The following is a 27736-nucleotide window of genomic DNA, read 5'->3' on the forward strand; positions in this document are numbered from 1 at the left end:
CTCATCCCGGCGGCCCCACCCACAAGCAGGGCCCTGTCCCATGGCTGCCCCTTCCCTGCCGGGCCCTCAGGAGCCGCACGTGGGACAAACCGGGAGGGTTACAATAGGGCTGGAAGGGAGAGGGCCCGCAAGGCCCATTCGGTGAGGGCCGCACCGCGCCCTGGCCGCCCGCACGGCGGAGGAGACCGCGCCCCGTCACCGCCCCCGCCGCCATTTCCCGCCCGCGGAGCCGCTCCCCGCCGGAAGGGCTGCGCGCACTGCCGCGCCACGGGCGGAGGAGGAAGTGGCGGAATGGCGCGTGCGACGCCCGCCGGGAGCTGTAGTGCGGCGGAGCCGCCGCGTTGGGGGCGCGCTGTGCCGGCCGGACTACGGCTCCCGGCGGCCCCCGCGGGCGGGCAGAGCGCGCGCGCGGACCGGAAGTGCGTGAGGCGGAGGCGGCGCCTGGTGCGGAGGGGCCGCGGCGAAGCGGCGCCGGTGAGTGCAGGGGCACTGGGGGGTCCGCGGGGTCCGGTCCGCCCCGCCCGCCGCCACCGCGAGCTCCCCTTACCCCTCCCTGCTCCCCGCGCCCTCCGCAGCCGCCTCGCCTCGGCTCTGCCCACTCCCCCCTCCCGCCCCTGCTGGGCCTCACCGCGGCGCTGCTCCCCCCCGTTCCCGGTGTCCTGGCCCCGCATCTCACCGGGCGAGGCTCGTTCGCGGCTCTCGGCGCCGCTCTGGCCCGGCCCCAGCGGCGCCTCGTGGTAGGCCTGGGCCCGGGCGGGCCTTGGCGCCTCCTCGCGGCCCCGGGGCCGGTTGGGCCTGCGCGGCCCTTTCCCGGAGCCGCTCGTGGTCCGATGCGGTTTTCGCAGCCCGTTCCGCTGTCCCGTTCCCGGAGGTCCCCGTCCTCCGCCCGCGCCTCTGGGCCGCGCCCTTTAGGTTCCCTCCTCCAGAGGTCCCATCCCGGTGTCCGGGGCTCCGCGGGCTGCCGCGGCGCGGGAGGCGCTGCCGGGGCCCGGCACCTCGAGAGAGCCGCGGCCATCCCCCAACCCCGCCGGTGTGCGGCTCCCGCCGCGGCGCTCGTCACCGCCCCGTTCCCGGTGCGTCGGGAGGGATCAGGATCGGTGCTCTCTCGCTGCCTGCTTTGCGTCCTGCTTGCTCGGGAAGTTTGGCTGAACTTCAGGCGATGTGGCAGAAGAGGCGTTGCAGTGGCTCAGACACACGTGTGAAGCCTTGGTCTTCATTTCCGTGTACTGATAAAGGGTTTTTCTGCTAGTTCTTGGTGTTTTGGGGAAATGAGAGTGGTGGAGTGTTCTAAAAATTCATTTCAAAGCATGCCCAAGGTGATTGTCAGTATATTTCCTCCTGGATGGGGTTCTGGGTGTGGAAAGTGACGTGGTAGGTGTGGAGTAAGCAGTGCTCCATGGAATCACCAAATCATGGCATGGTTTGGGTGGGAATGGACCATAAAGCTCATCCCATCCCACCTCCTGCCATGTGCAGGGACACCTTCCCCTATCCCAGCCTGGACACTTCCAGGGATCCTGGGTGACCTGTGCCAGGGCCTCACCACCCTCCCTAATCTTCAGTCCAAACCCACTTTCAGTGTGCAGCGATTCCCTGTGCCCTGCCTTGGCAGGAGCAGATGAACTTGTGTGTGTGGTGTATGCAACACCATCCTCTCAGAACCTGTCAGAGGTGGGGGACTCCTTGATTTTTGTGTGTACAGTGATGTGCCAGGTGCTGTGGCACAAGAACAGATTTGCTGCTTGAAATGAACAATGTAAAACCATTTGGAAGATGTCTGGGTTGTCTTGTAGCTGGTGCTGGAAGAGAAGAGCCTTTAGTGCTGCAGCAGCAGGGTCACATCAGCAAATGGACATTTTCAGGCTGCTTTTCCTGAGAGTATAATTAAATCATCCAGCTTCTCTCTGGAAGGACTCCTGGGAATTCCCTCTCATGGGGAATGAGGGCAGATGCTGTGTCAGTGCTGATGGTGTGGGACATTTCGGGGGGGCTTTGCTGTGCCCTTGGTGGGTGCTGGGCTGGGAGAGCTGCTCCCAGGGATTGGGTGTCACAGCCTTGGCTCCACTCACTCCAAAGGTGTTTCAGAGCTTTGCCTCCCAAAAAAGAGTCAGTGTAGGCACAGAAAGCAAGTGCTGGGACACAGCAGTGTCTTCTCCTGGAGTTTCTGTGGTTGTTCTGTGTCCTGCTCTGGAATTTCACAGGTGCCCAGCAGGGAGTGATGAAATGCCTGGCTTTGTGACCTTTCTGATGGGTTGCACAATCTCACAGCAGATGAAAGGACAAAACAGCACAGTTAGTGTAGAGAGCTTTTGCAAATGTACATTTTTGTGTCATAGGATCCTCTGGAGGGTCTAGGGCCCTGTGATTTTTGTCTGACATTTCTCAGTTCATCCTCCCTTTGCTGAGAACTTTGCAGGAACAGGGAGGGCAAGTAAGAACTTGATTTGAGCCCTTTCCTCCAATGTCTTTAGGCAGCTGAAGGCTGGGAATGCTGCTCCTGAGGCAGTGCTCTGGTGGATGGGCCTTGGTGTCTGCTCCTCATGAGTGTGATTTGGAAATGCTGCAGTCTGGTCACAGGGACTTGCAGAGTTCTGGGGTCCTGTCTGTGGGATGAGGGAGGTGCAGGGTTACCCCTTATCTCATTTTCACATCCTTTTTGTCCAGAGATCCAAAGAGAAAACCTTTTACCTATCAGGTTATTGCAAAGGGTGCTCAGACATTGGGAGGGAGGAGCTGCCCAGGGAGGTTTGGAGTGCCCATCCCTGGAAGTGTTCAGGGAACACCTGGATGTGACACTCAGTGGGTGACAAGGTGGAGATCAGTCACAGGCTGGACTTGATGATCTTGGAGGTCTTTTCCAACCTAAATGAATCTGTAAAGGGATGACAGTGGAGCTCTGGCTGCAGCCACGTGTTCACCCAGCCTTGTTGGCAGCAGCAGGTGGAGCAGCCATGGATCCCTGCCCCTGTTCTTTGTCTGCCCGTGTCTCTGCTGAGTTATACCCTGCTGGCTTCCTGCTGTTTTCCATCCTTCCTAATTCCCTGCCTCTCTGTGAGTTGTGTCTCTGGAAGACAATTCTGCAGTCAGTGCCTCAGCAATGCTGTCTGGGAAGAGGCTTCCCTGGCCACTGGGGTTTGGGCCAGCCATGTGCCCTGACCTTCACTTCCAGTTCTTTTTCATGGAAGTAAAGCTTTGTCATGTGTATTGTAAAAAAAATATACACAAAAAAAGGATATTCTGCTGATGGGGTTATGATAATATAATTTAGCTGTCTGCTGCTTTCTCCAGCTGATTTAAATCAGAAGTGTGTAAAGTATTAAAGAAAATGATCATTTGGGTCAGGCCAGGCATGTGGGCTCACAGTGAGATGCAGGAAAGCTGGTGAACACTTTCTGACATTGGTGTTGCTATTAGAAAACAAAAATGTTACGGTTATAAACCACCAGCACAGAGTAAGTGACAATCCACTCACATCAGCAGATCTAAATTTAGTTTACCTGTTCCCACTTTCTCTGTTGTCAAAAAAAAAGTTGCTTTGGGAGGCCCAGGGAGTGCTGAGCTGGGCTGGATAAGCCTGAGGATGCTTTTCATTGTAAGGCCATGATGTTCCCTGCTTGTATCCCTGGAGGAATAGAGTGGTTTTGCAGAAGTTTGAATATTTTTCAGCTCACTTGGCTTTGTCTTTGTGGAAGGACAGTTTGTCGTGTTGGAACTCCTTAATTATTTGAGCAGCCACGGAGCCCTTGAACTTTTTCTCCATTTCTGGAAAAGTTTACAGTATCCTGAGCTGTGTTGAGTGGCTGCACGTGCCAGGGCAGGGATGTGGGGTTTGGGTCGTGTGGTTTCCTCAGAATTGTGGCGGTACAGGGAGTTCTTTGGTGAGGCAGGAATTTTGGGATATTTAGCCACATCGTTCAGGCCATGGAAGAGAAAGGAGGGATGGTGGCAGTTACAGAAGCTGATGGTGCCAGGCTGTGTGACAGCTGCTGGTGGCATTGGGGCTGTGCCAGTGCCCCTTGTGCTGTTCATGGACACGGTGGTGCCCGTGCTGGACAGGCTGGTAACAAAGCTTAAACTGCTCTGTGGGATTCTCTAGTAAGTCCCAGGATGAGGAAGTTAAATTTGCCCCTAACAGCTCATCAGGTCTTTGTTCCTGCTGGTGCCAGGACAGATCATGCCTGGGAAGGAGCCGATGCCATTTTGTTTCTGGGTGCCAGGCTGGGTGTGTGGGTCTGGAGTCTGCTGCCCTAAAGGAAACATCCCCTCCTGACACAGAAACTGTGTTAGGAGAGCCTGAGCATTGAGGGAGTCACTGCTGGGAGCTTGGAGAAGTGAAGAGTTCCTGCTTAATTTAGCTTTATCATGTCACAGCTATGAATAGTGAAATCACGGGATCACATTTCATGCCAGCTGGGAATGGTGTTTGCGCTGCCTCACTCCATGGTAACCGGAAGCTGCCGGGCCTTAAAAAAAAAAAAAAGTGAAGCTAATGGCACACAGAGATGGCAGCTGGCTGCTCTGGGCGTTGTTTCCTGCCCAAGGAAGAGTTTTCTGTCCGTGCCCTTGCTCCTGTCCCACCTTGTGCCTCTGTGGTGTGTGAGTGCAGCCTGTGCGCTGCCCTGCTCCCGGCTCCGGTGATCCCACAGCGAGTGCCCTGCTCACAGTTTCACCCCCACAGTCGTCACCCGGCCATTTTTAGCCTGCCATGATTTACAGGGTGAGGTGGGTGTGCAAAGCCAGAGAGCCCCTGCAGGGACCGCAGGGTGAGGAGCTGGCTGGGCTGGGCACTGCTCCTGCCTTTGGCTGAGGGAAAGCGGGGCCAGGAGCACCCCAGGAGTGGCTGCTCTGGAGTGGGAGCGCTGGAGGTGATGGGGCTCTGGGGTGTTCAGCCCTCCAGGGACCCAGGCTCAGCATTAATGATGTTAACTAACCTGTGCCTTAACACGGGGCTGGATGTGTGATACCAGGTGGCGTGGTGCACATGGTCATTTACACCTGAAATAATTCAGGAATTGCTCCTGTGGGGCTGTGGGTGAGGTTGGGTTCCTGAGTTAAGACCTGTGTATGCACTGTCTGATCAGATGAGGTTATTTTGGTGGCCTTTTTTTACTGGGGAATGGTTCTGAGATGAATGGCTGAAATCAGAATCCTTTCCTGTGCTGCTGAAATAAAAGGATTTGCCCGTGTCTGGTTTGGTTTAAATTTGATTTTCCTTTTTTTTACTTAGGTCAATCACTTCTAAAGAAGCAGTGTTTAGAAGCAGATTTGATGGGACACTTGTACAAGGTATGTGAACACAGCATGGAAAATTGTTCAAATAATTGTTCAAATAAACTTATTCCATATGTACAGGATTCCTGTGGACAGGCATTTCTCTCTGTTTTGAAGTCTGTCACAGTGTAGGGATGGCCTGGTCTGGTGCATTGTCCTTACAATAATACCACAATTTAAAAAAAAAGAACTTTAAATGTTATACCAGGTCATGGAAATCCCTGAGGTAGTGGGATTCCCATTAAGGTAGAGATAAATGAAGTGCTGGCTTGAAAATATGTGAGTGGATTTGCTCTTTTCAGCTTATAAATGACATTTGCTGGAGTTTGTATTTTCATAGGTTAAATGTGTGGAGAGTTGTAACTCCTCAGGAGATTTTTTGGCTGTAACTATGCTGTGTGTTACAGAAGAAATTCCTAAAATCCCACAACCAAACAGTTTTGCTGTTCCTTGCTGTTTATTTGGAAGCAGAACTTCCACGTTTTTCAGTGTGGCTCCAGCTGGCAAACACCTGAGGGGATGGAAATGTCCTTGAGGGTGCAGTTCATCCTCCCTTTGCTGAGAACTCACTTACACACGAGTTTGAATTCTTTCAGTTAACTAATTTGTGAATAGTTTTCTTAATGGGAGTAAATTGGATCATTTCTTGGTTTTTGTGGGGGTTGCAGAACTCCAGGCATGGATTTCCAGCCCCTCACATCCAGAGCTGCTCAGAACAGCAGAGCTGTGCTGTGACAAAGCCATCAATTTGGGGAAAATCCTGATCTTTCTGCTTTTCCCAAACTCTGTAAATTTGGACAGAAAAAGCTGATGAAATAGATTTTTCCTTTTTTAAAAAAATTATGGATATTTTCTTCTGTGTTTAACAGAAATTCCAGCCACCCAACTTGTGTAACAAAAGCACCCAGATTTCTAATCAGCTTTTTCTTGGATTGTTTCCTTATCTCCCTGTCACTAAACTGTCTGAATAACAACATCTGACTTTTTAAGCTCAAACATTTGTAAAACAGTGTCTCTCAAATAGCCAGTTTCAAAAAGTCACTGACTGGGGTTTGTAGCTGGTCAAAATAATTGAAAATGGGATTGTTCAGCACTACAATCTGCAGAATCAGTTCTTTGCACAAGAACCTGTAAATACTCTTCATCCATTCCATAAAAACTGCTTCTAATTATCTGAACCCAGGGCTGGAGCTCAGGGTTAAACTTCTTTAGGGATTTGTTTCGTGGTGTGAAAACCCAAATGTGCTTGAAGGAAGATCTCAACTTTGAAAGCACATAGACAAGAGAGAAATTGAAATTGCTGCTGACAAATTTGTGTTTCTCTTGCTGTGGCAGAATAATTTCGGATTAAAGTGGAACACTGTTTTGTGGTTAGGTTTTTGGGTTTCTGATAATTCTTTTTTTAGCAGTGTTGTCTGGGACATTTTTTGCTGAGGAAGTCTGGAGATGTGGTTGTAGCTGTGGTTAATGTGTGTCATGAATCTTCTGAAAACACACTGATATTGGATGTGGGAAGAGAAATCATTCTGCTTTTTGTTCCCTCAATGAAATTTTATTATAATTAACATTTTAATTTGCTCCTCCCTGCCTGGCTGTAGGAACTGTGTTCTACCCTTCCCCTCAAGGTTTCCATTGATATCAAAAACATATTTAAAGCACCTTGCACCAAAAATTAGCTTGAAAAGGAAGAATCCAGCAGAAAGTGAGGTGTTTGGAGTTGGGTTCTGAGCTAACAAAGATGAGCCTGCTCTCTGCACTTGCTGCTGCACTTCAGGGACATGGAGAGAGCTGCAGCTCTTTGTAAGCTTATTTTTGCAGTGATTGTTGTTGCCTCATTATACAGAGCACACTTTGTAAGGTATTTTGTGGGATTATTAGTTTTTTTTCAGAATGAACTAATCTTGTTTGGGTTTTGGGGCTTGGGATTAGGAATTGTAGAGCTGGCAGAAGGAGAATTAATTTTTTTTTTTTTTTGTTCCTGGTAATGAGGAGTGTTGAGCAAATGAAGGAGCAGTTCAGCTGTTCCTCCTGAGCTGAATGTCTGTGCTGGTGACACCAAATGGATGCCAAGAGGCTCGGGCAGAAATGTGCTCTCTAATGAGGTGCCACCTCATTTGCTTTGGGCCTCACAGCAAAATAAATCACAACAGCTTCACTCAAATGCTGGCCAGCAAAAAGCAAATTTTTGTTTTCCTACAGCACTTCCAGAGAGCTTCCTACAAAAGCTTTTACAAAACATTTAATATTTATGAGCTGAGTGTTTGCAAACACCGTGTGATAAACGGAAACCACTGTAATGAATTTCAGCACACTGCTTGTGTCTGAGGCATGTGCACAAGCCATCTCACTTGTTTCCAGGTGTTTTGGGGTTTATGCTCAGATATGAGCACAAACAGCTGCCTTGGCAGGGAGGTGAGTGCTGCATTCCCTGTTCAGGCTGGCCAGCTGTGGTGCAGGATCCTCCCTGGCACCTGGGCATGGGGTGGGCTCAGCTGCAGTGTGCCAGCTGCCTGCCCTGGGCTGGGCAAGGGCTGAAATTCCCCCCCAGCAGCTGGGCAAGGGCTGAAATCCCTGAAAGACCTCGAACAAAGGAGGGGAGGATGGAAAGAGTCACAAAGTAACACAGGCCAGTTGGAAGCAGGGAACAGATTCCTGGAAAAAGGCTTTTTGACAACCAGCAATGTTTTCAATTTGACCCATGACTTGGCATATGGAAATGTTCTTTACAGTGTTCTGGAATAAGAAACTCCTGAACTATGATTTCCACTTCAGCAGAGAGCATTGAGCACGTTTCCCAATTTCCTTTCACTATCTGGAAGAAAGATTTGCTTCTCCTGCCTGTTGTGTCTTGACTTGGTTACTTTTTCTGTACTAGTGCTCTAAACACAAGAATATTATTTTTTTTCCAAAGAAGAATCCAGGTTTTGCTCTGGATGACACCTCTGTGTGGGGGATTGTAGCAAACCACTGGTAACAATGATATTTGGGAAATAAACAAAAAACCCAGAGCCCAAGGGTCACAAAGCAAGAAATAATAGGTATGGCAAACTCTTTCTGCCACTGTGAAAGGCTGGAAGTCAAAGATGTTTGTAAGATATAAGCTGAAATTTAGTTTTGTGGACATTTAGACTGATGGACAAGAAAACAGTAAAAATAATAAAAAAAGGTCTGTGGCGTGTTGTTCTTTGTGGCTTTTCCCCAAGATTGGTAAGCAGGATTTAAAAATCACTAAACTTTGCAACACCACCTTTCCTCTTGGGTGATAACAGGACTTAATCACCAGTTCAGAGAAAGGTTTCAAGGCTACTTGAAAACTGTACTTTTTCAGTGAAGTAAGGACAAGAAATTAATACCTTTAAACAAGTCTGTTTTATGGCTGAACACAGAGTAAGTGACATTCTTGCTGTTAGCTCAGAGGTTTAATAACATGGAGTAATTTCTGAGGTTGTGTTTATTGTTGTTTTCTCTTCTAAAACCTCCACCCCTCCAGCAGTGCATGGAAGGATTCTGAAATGTAACTGTAGACCTGTCAGAAAAGCTCCCAGTGGACTGGTGGCTCCCTTGGATGACGGCGATATGCTGATGGATGAATTGTCAGGAAAAGAATTGTTTCTGTTGGCTTGTGGATTCCTTTAACAATATGGCAAAATCCTTAGTCCTGAGCCCAGTAAGACCATTCAAATGGGCTGAGAGAAATGACTCCAGCACGGCTGTACAGGTGCACTGACAGATGTGTGTCACAGCAGGTGGGATGGGGCAGGGGAGGTGGAGCAAAGAAAGAAGAAGATTTAAAATTTTGGAAGCGTGAACGATCATTTTGAAACCTACATTTTCCATAAAAGTCCATGAAAAAATTCCTGGTCAGCTGTGGTGTGTGTGTTCCCTGAAACGCTGGGGATCTGATGAACAGGGCAGCCAGCTCACCTCTGGTGGCAGCACAGGAGTTCATGTACAAAGGTGTATTTTCTTCTCATTTCAGGTTTTCTTCTTGATTTCATAATTGACAAAGCTGAGACGGTGAAATCTGACAGAAGGGTGCAAGGTGTGAGCCTGCTCAAGCAGGTAGGTGCAGCAAATAAAATATTTACAAGGGGTAAAACTGCCTGTCTTGGGATTTGTAATAGACTTCTTATATCTCTTCTCTTCTGGCCATGCTGCAGGTTAGACTGATGGTAAAATTCTGCTTTCATTGTTGTTGTGCAAAAATATGGAGCAGGTTTAGAAGAAAAAAAATCAGCTTTGTGTCTTGGAATGTTTGGACTTGTCTTCCCAAGTAACTGCAAAATATAAGGGTAAAGAAGAACAATTTAGTGAAAAAATCCTGGATGTCCTGCAAGAAGTAGTACCTATTTTTGTTTTTTTAATGCTGTATTGATTCATCTTTGGATTTATGCCCTGGTGATTTTTGGGAGAAGAGCACTGCTTCCCCCATATACCATAACTGGCCAGATTATTAAATGTTCCACTGATCTAAGTGTTAAATCCCATTTTGTGCCTTGTGCCCTCCTCCAGCATCTCCAGGAGCTCCATGGGCAGGGGGAGATGGGAATGGGAGGTCAGCAGCCATTGCTGTTCTGAGTTTGTCTTTGCTTCACTTGCAGGCACCTCTTTATTTAAAAACCATAACTGGCCAGATTATTAAATGTCACACTCATCTAAGTGTTAAATCCCATTTTGTGCCTTGTGCCCTCCTCCATTGCAGTGATTTCAGTCAGTGGCATTAAAAGTTTTCCTTAACAATTGTGAACATTTAAATTCCAAAGCTGTGGAAGCTCATGGAAGGGCCCAGCTGTGAGAGACTCTCAATGGTGACATTTTTTCATTGCTGCAGAGTGGAGCAGAGTTGTGCCTCTCTTTTGGGCTCTGTCAGGAGGTAAAACATTAACTTTCCTGCCACTGTTTCCTGACAATAGTTTGCCTTCTGGGCAAAGTCCATCGTGGTGCTTTAGTGGGAGCATTTGCTCCTCTATTGTTTCCATCAGTGGTCTGCTGGATTGCCCTGAGGGTTTGGGAATGGAGAAAGCAAAGTTTGCTCTGTGCAATGTGGTTTTATGGCAGATGAACAAGCTGTCAGGTGTCTGTTTCCCAGGGGATGGTGCCTTACCAGAGCTTCTAAACTCAGCACACAGATGACATCCAAAACCAGGATGTTTTTGGATGGGACACTACACTCCTTGGGAAGATCTGCTGGACAGCTTAGAACTGGGCCTGCAGAGGAAACAAACCAAAAAAACAAAAGCTGAAAATCCCTGGCAGTGCTTCCAGCAGGACGTGCCTTCCAGATGAGTGTAGCCATGCTTGCCTGCAGGGAGAGGAGATGTGAAGCAGCAGCATCAGCAGCCTTGTCCCTTCCCAGGTGCAGGAGGAGCTGCTCTTGGGGGTTCTGTAGCTGGGCAGATGAAGGATGAGTCCCCATAGCACTGTGCAAATGCTTCTGCTTGCAGTCCCTGCTCAGGACAGGCATCCCCAGGAGCTCTGTGGGCAGGGGAAAAATGGGAATGGGAGGTCAGCAGCCACTGCTGTTCTCAGAGATTTTCCTTGCTTCACTTACCTCTTTATTTAAAAAATCTAAAATCTTTTTTATAAGAACATGCTTTCAGAACAGGTTATTTTGCTGAACATATTTTATCTGAGTCAGTCATTCTCAAAACTAAATGTGTATCACAGTAAGTTTACAACTGCAGTTAGCTCAGGGGAGCTGACGTGACTCCAGTGTGCAGTTTGTTTAACCTTTTAAGTGCTGCTGGAGCATAGCAACTCTGTTTCTATCCTAGTAGGAGTTACTTCATATGTTAGGAATGAATCAACTTCAAAACGTTGGCAGAGATAAAGAATCCAGGACGTGAGCGTTTGGCACATGTTGCACACACCAGGGTGGTTTGGCTGGGAAGTGCTGCAGATCAAAGTGAAAGGCAAAAACTATTAAGCAGATCAAAGTGGTAATTTAAAAATCTATTTTGGGGTCTTCTTGGGATTTCCTGAGGGTTGGTGCCACATCTTCTGTATCTTGCAGTAGTTCCTGTTACCATTTCTTTCTTCTCCTCTTCCATGTTTTGGTTTCCAGTGCTCAGCGTTGGATTGTTGTGAGCAACAGAGTAGGAAGTGTTGCAGGAAGTGGTTCAACAGACATATTCAGTGAATTAAGAGGAAATACTTAAAAATTATCTTTCCACACATTTTTTTCTCTGAAACATGGCCAAGCACAAGAACAAACTTCAGTTCTCAGTAGCAATATCTTTTGATTTTCATTCCTGGGGCAACAGGGAATAAAACAACATCTATTGTTTCCTAACAGAACAGGAACATCAATTTTATTATTTTTCCTCTGTGCTTTCTGATGTGGAATATATCCAAATACTTCAGTTGAATTGATCTAACATCTTTAGTATAGTTAAAGGGAAGAACGGGAGCTTGTAACATGATTTTTTAAAATGAAAGCCAACTTCCCATTTCTAGAAAGTCCCAGCTCTGATGATGAACCACCATCCACTCTCCCAGCAGCTCCTCCTGTCCCAGGCATTGTGTTTTTCCTAGAAGTGCCCTGGCAGAAGTTGAAGCCTTTAGTAACCATATATGTAATTTTGGAGAGCCTCTGGAAGTGGAGGCATTGCAAGTCAGTCCTCTGGAATTTCCTTAAAATGGGTATAACAGCAGCAGCCACACTTGATCAGTTGTGTTTATGTACCTGAATGTCTCTATTTTTAAACAGTGGGTAAAAAAAAAAGATGAAGTTTGTGCTAACACAGTTCCTTTTTATTTCTGGCTCTTTTTCATTAGTCATTGTAGGTGGAAAGTTTATTGATAATTTATTGAATTAATGCAAATTTTGCTCGTTAGTAAAGGAGAACAGATCAGGGAGGGTGTAGCTGAAAGATTTGTGTGGTCAGACTATTCCCTGAATCATCATCTAAGGAACTTTCTAACCTTTACCTGGATACATGCCTGAAAATAGCCCAGGTAATTCATAATTACAGCTATTTTGAGTCATTTAGTGCTACAGTGTAATCTATTCTGTCTCTGACTATTTGGAAGGACATCTGATTTATTTTGGCTGCAACAGAACTCCTGGCTGGGTGATCCACGCTGGTGACTGATCACAGCAACTGCAGGAACTGCACCAGCAGAGAGGACAGGACTGAGCCTGAGCAGAGCTGTGCAAATGGGGTCACATTCCCGTGGGCTGGAGTATCAACTCTTTTTTGATTGCCTCTGAAAGTTTAGATAAAAGTTTATGGGGTGGGGTTTTTGATGGTAAGCTTTTTTATTTCTGACCTGTCCTTTAAAGCAGTGGCAGCTGGCTGCACAGACAGGGATGTGGCTGCAATTACATGGAATTTTCACTTCCATGGGCCAGTTTGCCTCTGGAGGTGTCCTTGCCTCAGCCAGCACCATGGCCCTGCCCCTTCCCAGGTTTGCATTAACTTGGTGCTTTCAACTATCACACTCTCATTTGTGATTACTCTGGGTTTAGAGCCTTTTATTCTTTTTGCAGTTTTCCTCTTTAGACTGAAATAAGCCTTCTATTCTGAGCCCAGCACCATTCATCTGTTCCTAGCAGGCACTTCAAACATTCCTATTTCCAGCCTTATCAAGCTCCACGTCCCTGCAGTCTGTCAGCCTGCCAGGTGCTGCCTGTCCTCTCCTATCAACCACATGCTTCATTTCTCAAATACTTGTGTGTCCCTGTTTCCCTCAGGTGCACTGACCAGTGCTTGCAGAGATGTCCAAAACGAACAAATCCAAGTCTGGCTCGCGCTCCTCACGCTCGAGGTCTGGCTCGAGGTCCCGCTCCCGTTCCTTCTCCAAATCCCGCTCCCGGTCCCGCTCCATCTCACGCTCCAGGAAACGCAGACTGAGGTGAGTGTGCAGCCAGAGGGTGCCTGTCCTGGGTTAGGGCAAATTTGGGAGAAAACCTCCAAAGGGGCCCCTTCAGAAAGCAAACCCACACGGCCCCACCCCGCAACTGATTTGGGAAGGGTTCCTTGGAGAGAAGTGGAAAGAACCTGTTTATTTAACAGGTACAGCACCCCCAGCACACAAAATGAACAATACCAGGTGACACCACTCTGACAAAGATGACAAATTCAGAAAGTCTCTCTAGGGCTGGTTGCTCTGTTCTCAGTCCCTCCTGTGCTGGGGCAGCTGCTGCAGCCACCAGGTGCAAACTCTCGGTGTTCCCAGGCCCCAGTCTGGAGCAGGTTGGAGTAGGTCCAAAAAAGGGAAAGGAGAAACAGCCCAGGGAAAATTCAGGCTGCTTAGCTAAACTAACTAATGAACAGGAGCAAAAAGCGAGAGCAAAGCAGAAGCAAGAGCAAAGCAAAAAGCAAAGCAAAAAGCAAAAGCAGCACCATGCACTGCCCTGTCTGTGTGTCCTGCCAGCCGTGGGAGAGGGGCTGAAAGCAAAACCAAAACAAAACCTTCACTCTTCAGAGCCAGTCTTGAAGGCACAGAACATGATATCCAGCATGAACAGAACACACAAATGGGGATACAGGCATCATAATGCCACCCTAGGACAGTGCAGCAGGGCTCTTCCTCCCTAGCAGGTGGTTTCTCACTTAGCTCCTTTCCAGGGAAAGGCTCTGATTAGATCCCAGGACAGATAGTGTGTTGTGTGTCAGGCTGCTTCCTGCCAGCCTGTGCTGTTTGGGTGTTTCAGTCACTTAGGAGAATAAATTGTGAATAAATAAATAAATTCAGAGTATGATGCTCATCAGCACACTCAAGGTCTTTCTTTTGAGACTTTGGCTTTTTTAAGGGCTTTAATGTAATGGATCCCAAACTGGAGGGGTCTTTGTAGATGTCATCATGTGCATTTCCCCTCCTGAGAAGTGAATTCAAACAAATTTTAATATAATTTTAGACACTCATAAAAGGTGTCACAGGCATCTTTTATGAAAAATCCTTTCTTTAGAATTTTTTCTCCTGAGAAGCTGAGAGGCCTCAAGAACAAAATGTAAACATTGATTATCTGCTGCTGTGGAATGCAACAGGTGCATCTGTGATTGGTCTCATAGAGTTGTTTCTAATTAATGGCCAATCACAGTCAGCTGGTTCAGACTCTCTGTCCCAGCCACAAGCCTTTGTTATCATTCCTTTTTTCTATTCTTAGCCAGTTTTCTGATGAAATCCTTTCTTCTATTCTTTTAGTATAGTTGTAATGTAATATATATCATAAAATAATAAATCAGCCTTCTGAAACATGGAGTCAGATCCTCATCTCCTCCCTCATCCTCAGACCCCTGTGAACACGGTCACAAAAGGTGGGAACAATTCTTGATATATTCTTGCTCCTCCCCTTGGCATGCAGGAGCCAGGTAACAAGGAAGATCCTCCTGGAGAAACAAAGTGAATAAAAAATAATTTTGCTGCAGTTAATTTTAAGAAATGGTTAATATGTGTAATAGTTGTTCCCGTCTCCCTGAATTGCTTCTGAGCAGGCCAGTTACAGCCTTGTGTCTTCCCTGGATGTTGTTTTTTTCCTTTTCTCTTGGCTAAGCATTCTGCATCTGGCAAAGCCATTCCAGTTGGAGGGGTGGGATGGTGTTCTCCTGCCTTTTCACTCATGAATAACACGTATTCTGAAAAGCCTCTGGGCTGTGAACCACATGCAAGTGTTAGCAGTTAGAGATTTTACAAGTACAGAAGCTCTAATGAATGTACAGTTGGAGAAAGAAGGACATGACAAAACTAAATTAGAGGCGGAGACTTGAGTCCAACCGAGCCCTTTGCAGAAGGAAGCTGGAATGCTGGAGGATCCTTGCTCATTTGGGAATATCTCCTAGCAGTGAAGGAGCTTTGGCAGTTGAGAAAAAGGCACCCTGTGCAAACATGATTGTTTCCTCTGTGCTGCTGCTGAAGCTACTTCTGCTTTATAAATAATTCCTTTATTTTAAAAAACCCAGTCTGAATGGAGGGGGTCAGCCCAGCCCAGCCCCTCTGCCTGGCCTTGGGATGTGCTCCAAGGTAGGTCTGGTGGGATCTCTGCATAAAAGGCCTTTGCTGTATACTTGAGGATGCACCACAAATTGTTTTATTCTTCTTTTGGTAGGTTTCTGTTTCTCCTAAGTTACACTGCTGTGTTGGAGTCTGCCTAATATCTTCTGCTTTCTTTATGACTTTATTTCTCACTTCTTGTAAATGCTGGGGCTTTAGCCCTGGAGCAGTGCAGTGCCTACAGTTCTGGGGGCTGGCAGAGTTGGGGGAATTATCACTTCTGGTGCTTCTTTTACTGCATAACTTTTACTGTATTTTTCTAAAAAGATTTCTGGTAAATAGTCTGCAACTTTTGGAGTGAAATCTTCCTGCTGCAGCCTCTGTAAATCACTAGAACAGATTTTGGAAGCGTTGTACGACAGGTCCTTGTTGATAATTGATCACAGATGCAGCATTGTCTGAAAATTGAGCCTCTCTGTTCCTCATGCCTTGGACTAGAACTTCTTATAATTGGTTCTTGCCTCCTGCCTCTGCTTTTCCTTCTGGCTGCTGTTTGAATGAAGAAGTGCCTCAGATAAGTTTTTTGCTTGTTTGAAGGATGGAAAAATCTGTTAAAATGGTCATTAAGGTGTTTGTTAGAAATGATTGGAGTATGAATAAGAGTTTCCTGCTAAACTGTGACCTGTTTGGTAGGAGGAAGAAATGAAAATGGAACTAAAGTTCATCTCTGACTGCACATGTGTGCTAACCATGTAGGAATTTCAACAGCAGGTTGTTCTCCTTTGGTTTTGGAGGTTTGGGGTGTGAGAGGTGAGGAGCAGCACGGAGATCTGTGTGAGGAAGTTCATGTCCATTGGAGTATGACCAACATGTGTGTCAGAGCCAGAAAGGGCTGTAGAAACTGCTCCAATTAATGTTATTTACTAAAATTCCATTTGGAAAAATCTTTTTTCTATTTCAACTTCCTAGTTTGGCCAGTCCTTCTTGTAGCTACAGCGGGACCTTTAAACAGTTACACAACCGCAGCAATTTAATGGGAGAAGCTGCTGGGACAGTTAGTCACTGGAATCTGCATTTTTCCAGGGTTTGTGCATTCCGGGATTCTGGGTTTGTGGATGTGGGCAGGGACATCCACAGCGGCACCTGGTGGTGCCTGGCAGAGGTGTCCCAGAGCTGTCCCTGCCCCGGAATTCCACAGGTTGGAGCCATAGGATGGTGCCATGGTGCCAGAGGATGGTGCCATGGTGCCAGGGGATGCACCTCTGGGAGTTTAAACCCATAGGGCAGCGTGCCCTTCACCCCACTGCTGCCCTGCTGCTGTTGGGGAGTAGCCATTTATTGAACTTGCCTAACTAAAAATTGAGGTTTCATCTGGATTATCAGAATTTTAAGTGCGTCTGAATTTGGGACAAGAGAAGGAGATTTGGGGTCTGCTGCGATAACAGTAGCATGATTTGTATAAAATATACTTATTTTTGGTTGAGGTATAACTATGACCTTGAGCTGTTAAGGGCTGGATGATTGAGATCTGTCACTTTTTCTGAAGCTGGATAGCAGCCATTTTCGTCCCAGCAAAATAGAGAGCAACATTGCTTATCATGGTCTCTGCAATGATCCTGAAATCACATATTTGACAGTATCACAGGTACAAGTTATTTCCACTGCAGTTTGTTCACAGCAAAGTGTAAAACCTCCATCAGATAAGGGTAAACCAAAGGATTTTCTTTTAAAAGCTTAGAAATGAGTTTTTTAAAAATATGTCTTCAAATAAAATGTTGTGGCAGAAGAATAAACTCGAAAAACAAATTATGAAAAGAAACTATAACCTAAAATATTTGTGTAATTCTTTTTTTTTCTCAGTTCTAGGTCTCGTTCAAGATCCTATTCTCCATCTCACAACAGAGAAAGGAACCACCCACGAGTGTATCAGAACCGAGATTTCAGAGGCCATAACAGAGGCTACCGGAGGCCGTATTATTTCCGTGGGCGGAACCGAGGGTTTTACCCCTGGGGCCAGTACAACCGAGGAGGATACGGCAATTACAGATCCAACTGGCAAAACTACCGCCAGGCCTACAGCCCTCGCAGGGGGAGGTCGCGCTCCCGCTCGCCCAAGAGGAGATCTCCTTCCCCAAGGTCCAGGAGCCATTCCAGGAATTCTGATAAATCATCTTCAGACCGCTCAAGGAGATCTTCCTCTTCCCGCTCATCCTCCAATCATAGTCGGGTTGAGTCTTCCAAGCGTAAATCTGGAAAGGAGAAGAAATCATCCTCCAAGGATGCCCGGGCATCGCAGGCTGCGGGAGATAACCAAGGAGACGAGTCTAAGGAGCAGCAATTTTCAGGAGCTGGGGCTCAAGATGCCAAAGCATCCGAGGGATCAAAAGCGTGGCAAGATGTCAGCAGCTATGGCACGGGCTCCGCGTCGCGAGGCTCGGTGTCGGAGCTGAGCCCCCGCGAGCGCAGCCCTGCCCTCAAGAGCCCGCTGCAGTCGGTGGTGGTGCGGCGGCGCTCGCCCCGGCCCAGCCCCGTGCAGAAGCCGAGCCCGCCGCGCTCCAGCCCGTCCCCGATGGGCTCTGCCGCCCAGGGCGGCTCCAGCTCCTTCCAGGGGGGCTCCCACCAGAGCCCCTTCGAGCACGGCTCGGCAGGAATGAGCCCCAGCAGAAAGAGCCCGGTGTGCAAAAGCCCCACCCCCGTCAGCTCGCTGTATGGTGCCGCTCCGAAGGAGGAGGGCACGGCTCCCGGGGGAGGAGCCTTCTCCAAGAGGCAAGTGATGTGTTTTGTGGTGCTGGGTTGTTTTTTTGGGTTGCTTTTGAGGAGCCAGCTGCACATGTGGATGCTCCATGAGCAGGGCAAGGGGCTGAGGCAGGCTCCAGCTACAAGCTGTGCCAGCATACTGCCAGCTCTGGGCCTGGTCCTTTCTGAATTATGAAGAAAACACAGGCCAGAGTTGTAGGAAGTTGGAATTGGTTTTCCAACTTGGATACTTCTAAAGATTGTATATATTCCCTGTAAAAATGTTCATAGCCCATGAATATTTGAAGTGGAGATTGCCCAAGGAGGTTTCTTGGCAGCTGGAAGCTCACATTTCCCAGTTACATATGTGTTGGTTATAGACATTTTTAGTGTTGCCTCCTGGAATTGTTAGGTACTGTAAATTAGAAGAAATTAATTAAATCCTACTGCATATCCTGCTGCAAGCAGCCTGGGGCAGGTGCAGCTGCAGTGCTCATGCCTATGTGTGTGGGTAGGATGAGAAACTAAAGCACCAAATACATCTCTAAAATGAAGACAGCCTTCCATGCAGAAGGCATCTGCTTCCATCATTCTCTAGATTAATCCACTGCAGATTGTGCCCAAAGGAGACACTTTGTTTTAAAAGATACAGCACCATTCACAAGTGCTTTCAAGTCTTTATTGTTTTTAAAGATGGTTTGAGCTGATTCTATATAAAGGATGTCTGAAATTTAAAAAGGGAAAAAACTCCTGTGACTCTTTATTTAGACTTTCCAAAGCATGGAGCTGGTGTCCATGGGCTTTCCTGCTGTCCCACAGAGCCAGGGTTTTGATTTGTGAATGCTTTAAAACTGTTCAGATGCTATAAACCAGCTGAATTGTTCTCAACAGAAGTGTTTTATCTCTCCCAGCAGCATATTCTCCTCTGTTAACCTGTTTGCTTTTATTTGTGTTTGCAGTCTGTCATGAAATATTTAGCTTACCTATGAAACTTGCATCCCAAATTTGAAGTAGCTTTTGAGGCTTTTATTTCCAGTGTGTTGTTAAAAGCAGAACAGTCCAATTTGAAAGGTTTGATGTGTTGTTCTCCTGAACCAGGTTTGTAAGTAAATAAACAGAGTGGGTAAGATGTTCCTCTTTTCCTTCCAATACATCTGTGGGTCAGCTGGGTTTGATTTGTCCTTGAGCCTCATTCCATCAGTTCTGCATATCCATCTCCTTGTACATTTGCTGAATTTAGTCAGAACAAAAGTCTGAATTCAGTCTGAGTAATCTGCTTGACATTTTAATTATTTTAGGGCCTAGAGGCAGCTTTCAGTACATGCATAGCTTGGTGTTCTCTGAAGTTTTGACTCTTTAAAGTGAAGAATTGACCTCATTGAGCTCTAATAAGAAACCTCCTGTAATGTCTCTTTATGATCAGGTATCTGGAAGAGCAGAAGACTGAGAATGGGAAAGACAAAGACCAGAAAGTAACAAATGCTGAGAAAGAAAAAAGTAAAGAAAAAGGGAATTTCTCTGAGTTGGGATCAACAGATGGAAAGGCAAAATCTGACTCGTATGGGTCGAAAGCTGACTCGGAGAAGGGATACCGCGGCAGCCAGTCGCCCAAGCGCTACAAGTTCAGGGATGACTTTGACAAGCTCAAGGTCCCAGAATTCCACAAGGAAGGTCATTATGGGAAAGATGAAACAGATGAGCAGGACAAGAAAGACAAGGCAAAGGGCCGGAAAGATTCAGATTTTGATGATGAGCCCAAATTTATGTCTAAAGTCGTAGCGACTTCAAGTAAAAGTCAAGAGGAGGATAGGTCAGGAAAATGGGAAGGTGTGGTGTTCCTGCCACCTGGGAAAGAGAAGCAAAGGAAGCCTGATGAAATGGAGGAGGAAAGCTATTCTGAAAGATCCAAAAAAGAAGAGAGATCAGGATCCAAGAGAAATGAATCTGGTCACAGAGGTTTTGTACCTGAAAAGAATTTTAGAGTGACCACTTACAAGTCAAGCCAGGAAAAAAGCTCTTCCCCTCCACCAAGGAAGGCTTCTGAGGTGAAGGAGAAGCCAGGCACCAAAGTAGAGGGGCTAACTCCTGGCAAATCCTCCTTTTCCATTACTCGTGAGGCCCAGGTCAATATTCGAATGGATTCCTTCGATGAGGATCTTGCACGGTAAGGATCTGCCAGCTTTTGAGCAGTCTCAGTAATGATGTTTTTTCCTGTTTTTCTTCCTGAGATCCCCATGTGCTTGCCAACTGTGAGGAAGGCTAAGCAATATTGCATCACAATTTGTGGTTTTGGGAGCTAGAGATTAACTTTTTCCTAACCTTTGCTGTGTAAGATTAGTTTGGGATGCACCAGGCTCTGGGAAGAGCCCCAGATGGAGTCAGGTACTCAGTGGCTTCTGGCTGAGGGAGGCTGAGTTGTGCAGGGGAGCTACTGTGCTGCTTAAATCCATTTGACTCTCTGCCATGTGTTTTACTACTCTTATTCTCCATGCAGCATTAGAATAGTGACCTGAATTATCACAGAAACCTGGAGCAGTGTGTTTAGGGATGTTTAAAGGAGCTTTTGAGTACTCGTGGGTGCCTTACCCTGATAACAACATAAACCATCAGTGACCTCCCAGCTCCTGCAGAATTAAGCACCTTAAATTGTTCCCCTTCACCCCATTCTTTTGTTTCATGAGCTCTTCTTTTTGCAGTCCCAGTGGCATATTGGCTCAGGAGAGGAAGCTGTGCAGGGATCTGGTGCACAGCAACAAGAAGGAGCAGGAATTCCGCTCCATTTTCCATCACATCCAGTCGGCTCAGTCGCAGCGCAGCCCTTCTGAACTGTTTGCTCAGCACATAGTGACTATAGTCCATCATGTAAGAGGTGGGTCAGGAGTCCGTGTGTCCTTGGGGAAGGTTCACTCCTGCCTTGCCCAGATCAGTGGGTTTGTGCACTCAAAATGCCTGCAGTTGTTTTCCAGCAGATATTCCAGAGATGAGAGCAGCAGCACGATCACAATCATCTTTATTTACATAAATACTCCTCTGCACAGGCAGAAGCTGTTCTTGTTTTTACCTTAGAAATTCTCAGAGTCTGAGAATTTTGTGTTCTGATGAGTTTGTGACTCACTTGAAGAAATTGTGTTCATTTCACTGAAACACCAAAAATTGAAACTGCAGTTTGTCAGCAGCATTAGAGCTCATCCTCATGGTGCTTCACTGACCTGCACCTGGGTTTTAACAGGCTGTGGGATGGGTGGGCTTTGTCTTTTTACAAAACTGGCACTAATATTTTGGTATTGTTTGTTCCAACCCCTGACAGAGCATCACTTTGGGTCTTCAGCTATGACGCTGAACGAACGCTTTACCAAATATCTAAAGAAAGGAATGGAACAAGATGCAGCTAAAAACAAAAAGAGCCCTGAAATCCACAGGTTGGTGCCATTAGACACTGCCTTAACATTGCAGAAGTACTCCAGATTTCATTTCTTAAGCTCTGGAATAACTCCAGAATAATTCAAATCTGTAACTAGCTTCAGCCAAAAAAAGGAAAAATAGGGGGAGTTTTAAATGCCTTTGGAAATACTGGTCTGCTTTAAAGGACATTTGATCTAAAATCTTCAGGTTCTTCTTATGAGCAAGGTTATATCTATGTTGGTTTTTCTTTTCCTTTAGGAGGATAGATATATCTCCCAGTACTTTTAGAAAACATGGATTCTCTCAAGAGGAATCGAAAAGCTCCAGAGATCCTGGCTTCAAGGTGAACTGTTACTCTGATTAGTTTAATTCATCAAAATGAGTGCATTGGGCATGAACTTAACAGTGATGTTTTTGTTTAAATTACTCTCTACTTAAGTTTGTGTTTTTCTTTTAAGGATGGGCATAATTCTAAAAATGAACTACAAAGGGTTAATTTTTATTAAAAATGTATCAACAACCTTTGTGAAGTGGTTAGACTATGGTAAATGACCCCAAAGTCAATTGAGGTGAGCTTGAGAAAAAAGAGAGGATTTTTGGAACAAGTGCCCATGATGAGAGAAGAGACTTTTTGTGATATTTTTCTGCTTGTAAGTATGATTAACTCCATTGTTACGTGCAATTTTGCCAACCATGTTTTCAAAGACATGCATGTCAAAAAGAGGAAAGTAAAACTAAATGCTGAGCTAAAGCAGATACACTATTAAGCAGTTGATAAATTTTGTTCTAACAACTGACTGTGCCATTTCTGTTGATTGCTGTTACTTTAACATTCAGCACTTGTCTTAGATCCAGAGCATTTGGGATTGAGTGTTTTAGCTTTGCTGAGTAGATGAATGTTAAGCCATTGCACTCACTGTAAACAATCATTAAAAAAGGCTTAACGTAAAATGTTTGAGATTTTAACCTTTGTTTATTCACCTTCATACATATTTACATTGAAGAGATTTTAACCAGTCCTGCTGAAACCTTACTTGTTTCATATTTGTTTTCGATTTTTTCCAAACACACTTGTGGCTTGACATGGACGATGGTGAGATGGATTTGATGGGCCTGAACTCTGAGCATCAGCTTGGCAGAGTGTGTTATAAACGTGGTTTCCAAACAGCTCGCCAGCCTTCCGTGAAACAGACGTGCCCTCCCAAACCCAAATAGGTGTTTGCTGTGCCACATAAGGGAGCTGCTGCTGATTTTGTCACTTATCTGTCATCCATCGTGTTGGGAGCAGTTTTATTCTCAGAGTAGAAATTAAAGCTCTTTGCCTGGGGAAAGTAGAAGAGCAAAATACCAAAACAAAATGCCTGCTTTCACTCCTGCGTTATTTGACATATTTATTTAAACAAAAAAGTGGTTAGAAACTCATGTAAGTAAAAATTTAACAGCTAGAGAATTACTAATCCTTTTGTATTTAATTGAAGGCGATTAATTTGATGTATGTTGCATATCAAGTTGTACAGTTCCCAGGATGAGTGTTGTGTAAATGCAGTAGCAATGGCTGAGGCTGGGTGTTGGTACCAACATGCTGTGAGGCTTCCTGCTGCCCAGTTTTGTCAAACCACAGCCACTGTCACTTAGGGCAGCCAGCAGAATCTCACCCAGGTGCCACAGGGCTCAAAGGTGGAGCAGGGACAACAACTGCTCCTTTCCCAAAGAAACTCCCAATCCCTTCTTGAAGTACCAATTTAAATACAGCTCAAAGCAAGCACTGCCAGGTGTCTTTTATGTTTGTTTTTAATAAGCAATGTAAATTTAGTTTGAATTTTTCATGCAGCTGGTGGGTTTTTGCTCTGTGAGGCACCAGCTTGCTTTGGCAGACTTGGCAGGACTGTGGGAGACACACAGAGTGTGTCTGTGGGGCTTTGTGGCACCTGTCACACGGTGCCCTCCAGCCCAGGGGAAGGAGCTGTAGGTGGCATCTGCACCCAGTAAATCTTCCTGACAGATGTAGTAATGCCTCCCTGTCCATGGGAAGTTGGCCTTCTCCCAGACCCCTTGGATGCTGCCTTTCACTGGCCTCCTCCTGCCCCTTGCATCACTAGCTCCAAGCAGCAAAGAGCTTTTGCTTCTCCCAGAGCATCACTTTTAGACCTGGGATTAAAATCCCTCTGGCTCCTGCCCAGGTGAGACTGTCAGCAGGACCTCAGGTGCACCCCTGGGCTGTCAGAGAGCTTTGGCACACTGTCCTTGTGGTCCATAAACAGCTGGATAGAATCCCTGAATTGTTCACATCCTTGCTGGCTGTGGTGTACAGTAAATGTCAGCCTCCATGTCTCCCTCCCCTCTACCAGACTGTTTATTTTAATGCTGTATAAAGAGGAGATTAAAATTTTAAAAATCAGTTATTTTTAAGTGTAGGAAAATTGAATTCTGACAAAGGCAGACTTATTTTAATAGTGCATTATTTGACATCTTAAAGTGGAATATTCATTAGTGCTCAGTTAAACTCCAGTTCTCCAGAAGTCTGTGCAGTCAGTAAAGCAAAGTAAATGGTGCTGAGCTGGGGCACTGCAGACCTTGTGTTCATCTCTGCCCTCCCTCTCCTCTGCGTTTGTAGGCTGAAGGGAAATATAAGGACGACCCTGTTGATCTGCGCCTTGATATTGAACGCCGTAAAAAACATAAGGAAAGAGATCTTAAACGCGATAAATCCAGGGAGTCGGTGGACTCGAGAGATTCAAGTCACTCAAGGGAAAGATCAACCGAGAAAACGGAGAAAAGTCACAAAGGCTCAAAGAAAAAGTATGTAGGAAACCCAGTAGCCATTTGCTTGTGCCTCTCGTGTCTCTGCTGCTCAGGTTGGAGACGACACCGTGTACAACAGTTGTGCACACAGTTGTGCCCCTGGGACATAACTCCTCCAGTGGCCTGAGCTACCCCTCTGCGTGTGGTCTCGCTATCATTGTATCTCTCAGAAACACTAAATAATTGTAAAAGGTAGATGGCAAAGCTCCATGTGTCAGGATGGGTGAGTCACTTTTCCTTTTTGTTCCTGTTGTGTCAAGAGAGAAACAGCCATGTTAAAATGACTTGGCTTTGATGTTCATTTAATCCTTTTCTATTAGCTTAATTTTCCATTTGACTAAAACTCCATGGATGCATGCTAAGCTGAGAACAGATGGTGTAAACATCTTAGGAAGGAGCAACAAGTTCCTTCAGGAGAGGTCTTGGGCCCTGTGTTAAAGCCTGAGCTCTTACTATGGCTTTTCCTCTTGTAGTAGGAAAAGGAGAGCCATGGCATTGATAAGGGAGTGATAAAGAAGTGGTTTTGTATCTGATGGGTCACAGCTGAGTGCCTAATGCTGTTGTGTCCCACTCCCCTCCGTCCCCACCACTGGAACAGGAAACACCGACGGGTGCGGGAGAGATCCAGGTCCAGCTCATCGTCATCGTGGTCCTCTCACTCAGTGAAAGCAGAGGAGTATCCTGAGGAGACTGAGGAGAGGGAGGAGAGCTCCACAGGCTTTGACAAGTCCCGCCTTGGGACTAAGGAATTCTCTGGTCCAAATGAGAGAGGAAGAGCGAGAGGAACCTTTGTAAGTGTTCTCCGCCTGTACCCTGAGGGTTGATTCCCAAAGTGGGCAGAAGTGGCTGTTGTGTGTTGCTCTCAGTTAAAGCTGCCCTGGAGGAGAAGCCCTCAGGGTGATGAGCCCCAGTGGAATCACTCCAGGTTTAGAGCATCAGCCAGGCTGCTGGGGGTGTGCTGTGGGCAGCAAACTCCGGCAGAACAAAGCCTGGAAGCTTCTGTGCATTGGTGATGCTGAGCAGCCCGATGGGCACACGCTGTGCTCCCACTGGGGTTTGGCCACGCTCATGTGTGCAGTCCGTGTACAGAGGGGTCTCACCTGCTTGGGGGTGCCCTGGAAATGCCTCTAGGTGATCTTCATCAGCTTTAGGAGCTGTGATGTGCTGTGTGATCAGATGAACTAAAAACCCAAAATCATGAGTGCAGGAGGTGGTGTGGCCATGCTAAAGCTGTCCTCTTGCTTTTAGTGATGGGTTTCAGAAGTGTTTTGGATGAGATGTTAAGTATCTTGGGCGCCCTGGAAGCTGGCTGGGGTGGGAGGATTCTGCCTCTGCAGCTGTTCTATTTTTCTCCTCTGTGTTGCTGTTGCAGCAATTCAGAGCTCGAGGGAGAGGATGGGGCAGAGGCAACTTTTCAGGCAACAACAACAGCAACAGCGGCGGCAACAACGACTTCCAGAAGCGCAGCAGAGAGGAGGAGTGGGACCCTGAGTACACACCTAAGAGCAAGAAATACTACTTGGTACGTACCTGGGTGCTGAGACACCCGTGTGCTCCAGGTGTGTCCGGTCTCAGGTGCTTTAGAGCCGAAAGCACCCGCTGTCACTGACACACCAGGTAAGGCTCCGGGTGACGCTTCATGGGCAGCTGCCAGCTCCTGCCTAAAGAGAGCTCCTTCCTGCTCCCTGTAGAGTGGTTCCCATTAGGTGGAGCCCCAAGGGCGGTCGCAGAGGCGCGGTGCAGGGCGGTGCCAGCCTGTCTCACCTGCTGTCCTTGGCTTCCCGTGCAGCACGACGACCGCGAGGGCGAGGGCACGGACAAGTGGGTGAACAGGGGCCGCGGCCGTGGCGCCTTCCCCCGGGGAAGAGGCCGCTTCATGTTCCGCAAGTCCAGCACCAGCCCCAAGTGGGCTCATGACAAGTTCAGTGGGGAAGAGGGAGAAATCGAAGACGACGAAAGCGGAACGGAGAACCGGGAGGAGAAGGACGCCCTGCAGACGACGGCCGAGTAGCCGCGGGGCCCGCGCGCTGCTGGGAGCCCTGGCAGGAGGGGAGGGGTCAGGCTGGTGCTGGGGTGTCAGGGTGATCCCCACGTGCTGAGCAGAGCCCTGGAGAGCAGCTCGGAAACCATCCCGATGTTGTTTAACTGCATTTCCAGAGTTCAGCCTCCCCAAGCACGGACTGGGACTGATCCATCATTTACGCTCGGATCCGCTCCTGGAGTTTCTCTTCCCAAAGACTTCTCTTCCCTTCTGGACTGGATACGGTCAAGCGCTGGGTGAGACCCCAGATTTTCCCTTCTCTGTGACCTTATGGATGGTCGGTTATTTTTTGGTAACAGGCTTTGAGGACGATGTGGTTTTAGTTTGTGCCCACCTGACCTCACCTGTCCTGACATTTTGTTTCTCTTTTATAATTTGACCCAGTGATAGTCGGGGTTCACTCGCCCGCTCAAATTTTCCTCCCCTATTGTGTATTCAATTTTCTAAATTCTGCTTATTTTAGGCCTTTACATACGTAGTAGCATCAATTCAGAGATAATTTTGGAAACTATTTTTGGTTCTTATAAATAAGAAAATAATGAAGCATGTGAGTAAACATCTAAATGTTCATTTGTTGGGACCAAACTGCTATGACCTATTTTTTTTTTTTTAACTTTTTTTAATGTAACAGTTGAGTTTAGGGCCTTTTAAAAACTATTGTTTTCCTTTTATGTTGGAAGTTAACAAAATTAGCATGGTTTAAAAGAGAAAAAAAAATTACACCCTACTTCTGGCCACTGTTTGTGTTCACTATTAGGCCTGGTGTGTGCTGGACCCCAAACTGCTTTGTAGCATTTGTGTCTCCTCCCTGCAGCTGGTTGTGACCCGAGTGCCCTTTCCAAGGTGACACAGTTTTCTAAGGAACTTCCGAATTCTTCTTGGGGAAAAATATAAATGGAGATGAGAATTTTTCAATATTTTTTATTAATCTTTTTATAAAACCAAAAAGCAGATTCCTCCTGAGCTGGTTGAGGACGGCCCTTAGGATGCATTTCTTTTTATCTTCTACTTTATTCTGGAGCAGTTTGTGAGGGTTCCCGGCCAGGTCTGAGCCTGTGCTCGCCCTGTCCCTCTCCCCAGGATTGCTGTGCTGTTCCCCACACACCAGCTAGAGTTTGGTTTGTTTTGACTTGAACAGTTCCTGTTTAGCAAAGCCCCGAAGTTTGTTTATGCAAATAAAATACAATAAAATAAGTCGTAGGTGTAACTCTGCTTGGTTTGTGTCCTGAGTTGCTGGGTGGGAGCCTGAAAGGACCAAGGAGCAACAGGGGAGCAACTCCCTGTTGGGTTTTATGCACTAATAGATAATTCAGCTGCTGTTTTGGCAGCCTGGGGACAGTGGTGATACAGCCTGGCCAGCAGGGCTTGTGTTACCGTGCATGGAGCAGCTCCATCCTTCCCACCAGGGGCTGGGCAGCTGCAGCCCCGTGTGCTGCCCTGCCTGTGCCCATCCCAAGGACGCTGCTGGGGGTGCTGCTGGCTGTGCAGCCTTGCACAGTTCAGCTTTGCTGGCTGCTGTGGGTGACGGTGTTGGCCAAGGGCTGTTGG

The 27736-nt window shown here is 46.9% G+C and overlaps 1 protein-coding gene across 1 annotated transcript; it reads left to right on the forward strand.

Moving 5' to 3' along the window:
- The first annotated feature begins 378 nt into the window (after nucleotides 1-378).
- On the forward strand, nucleotides 379-27395 carry THRAP3 (thyroid hormone receptor associated protein 3). Its single transcript, XM_064731418.1, has 13 exons — nucleotides 379-474; nucleotides 5228-5286; nucleotides 9251-9333; nucleotides 12968-13128; nucleotides 17068-17973; nucleotides 19367-20107; nucleotides 20640-20812; nucleotides 21251-21362; nucleotides 21604-21688; nucleotides 23960-24144; nucleotides 24746-24938; nucleotides 25520-25669; nucleotides 25937-27395. The coding sequence occupies exons 4-13, from the start codon at nucleotides 12992-12994 to the stop codon at nucleotides 26156-26158; spliced, it is 2904 nt and encodes a 967-aa protein (XP_064587488.1). The 5' UTR covers nucleotides 379-474; nucleotides 5228-5286; nucleotides 9251-9333; nucleotides 12968-12991; the 3' UTR covers nucleotides 26159-27395.
- Nucleotides 27396-27736: the final 341 nt, after the last annotated feature.

Source organism: Zonotrichia leucophrys, chromosome 23 (assembly GCF_028769735.1).
Source record: "Zonotrichia leucophrys gambelii isolate GWCS_2022_RI chromosome 23, RI_Zleu_2.0, whole genome shotgun sequence".
Lineage (NCBI taxonomy): Eukaryota > Metazoa > Chordata > Aves > Passeriformes > Passerellidae > Zonotrichia > Zonotrichia leucophrys.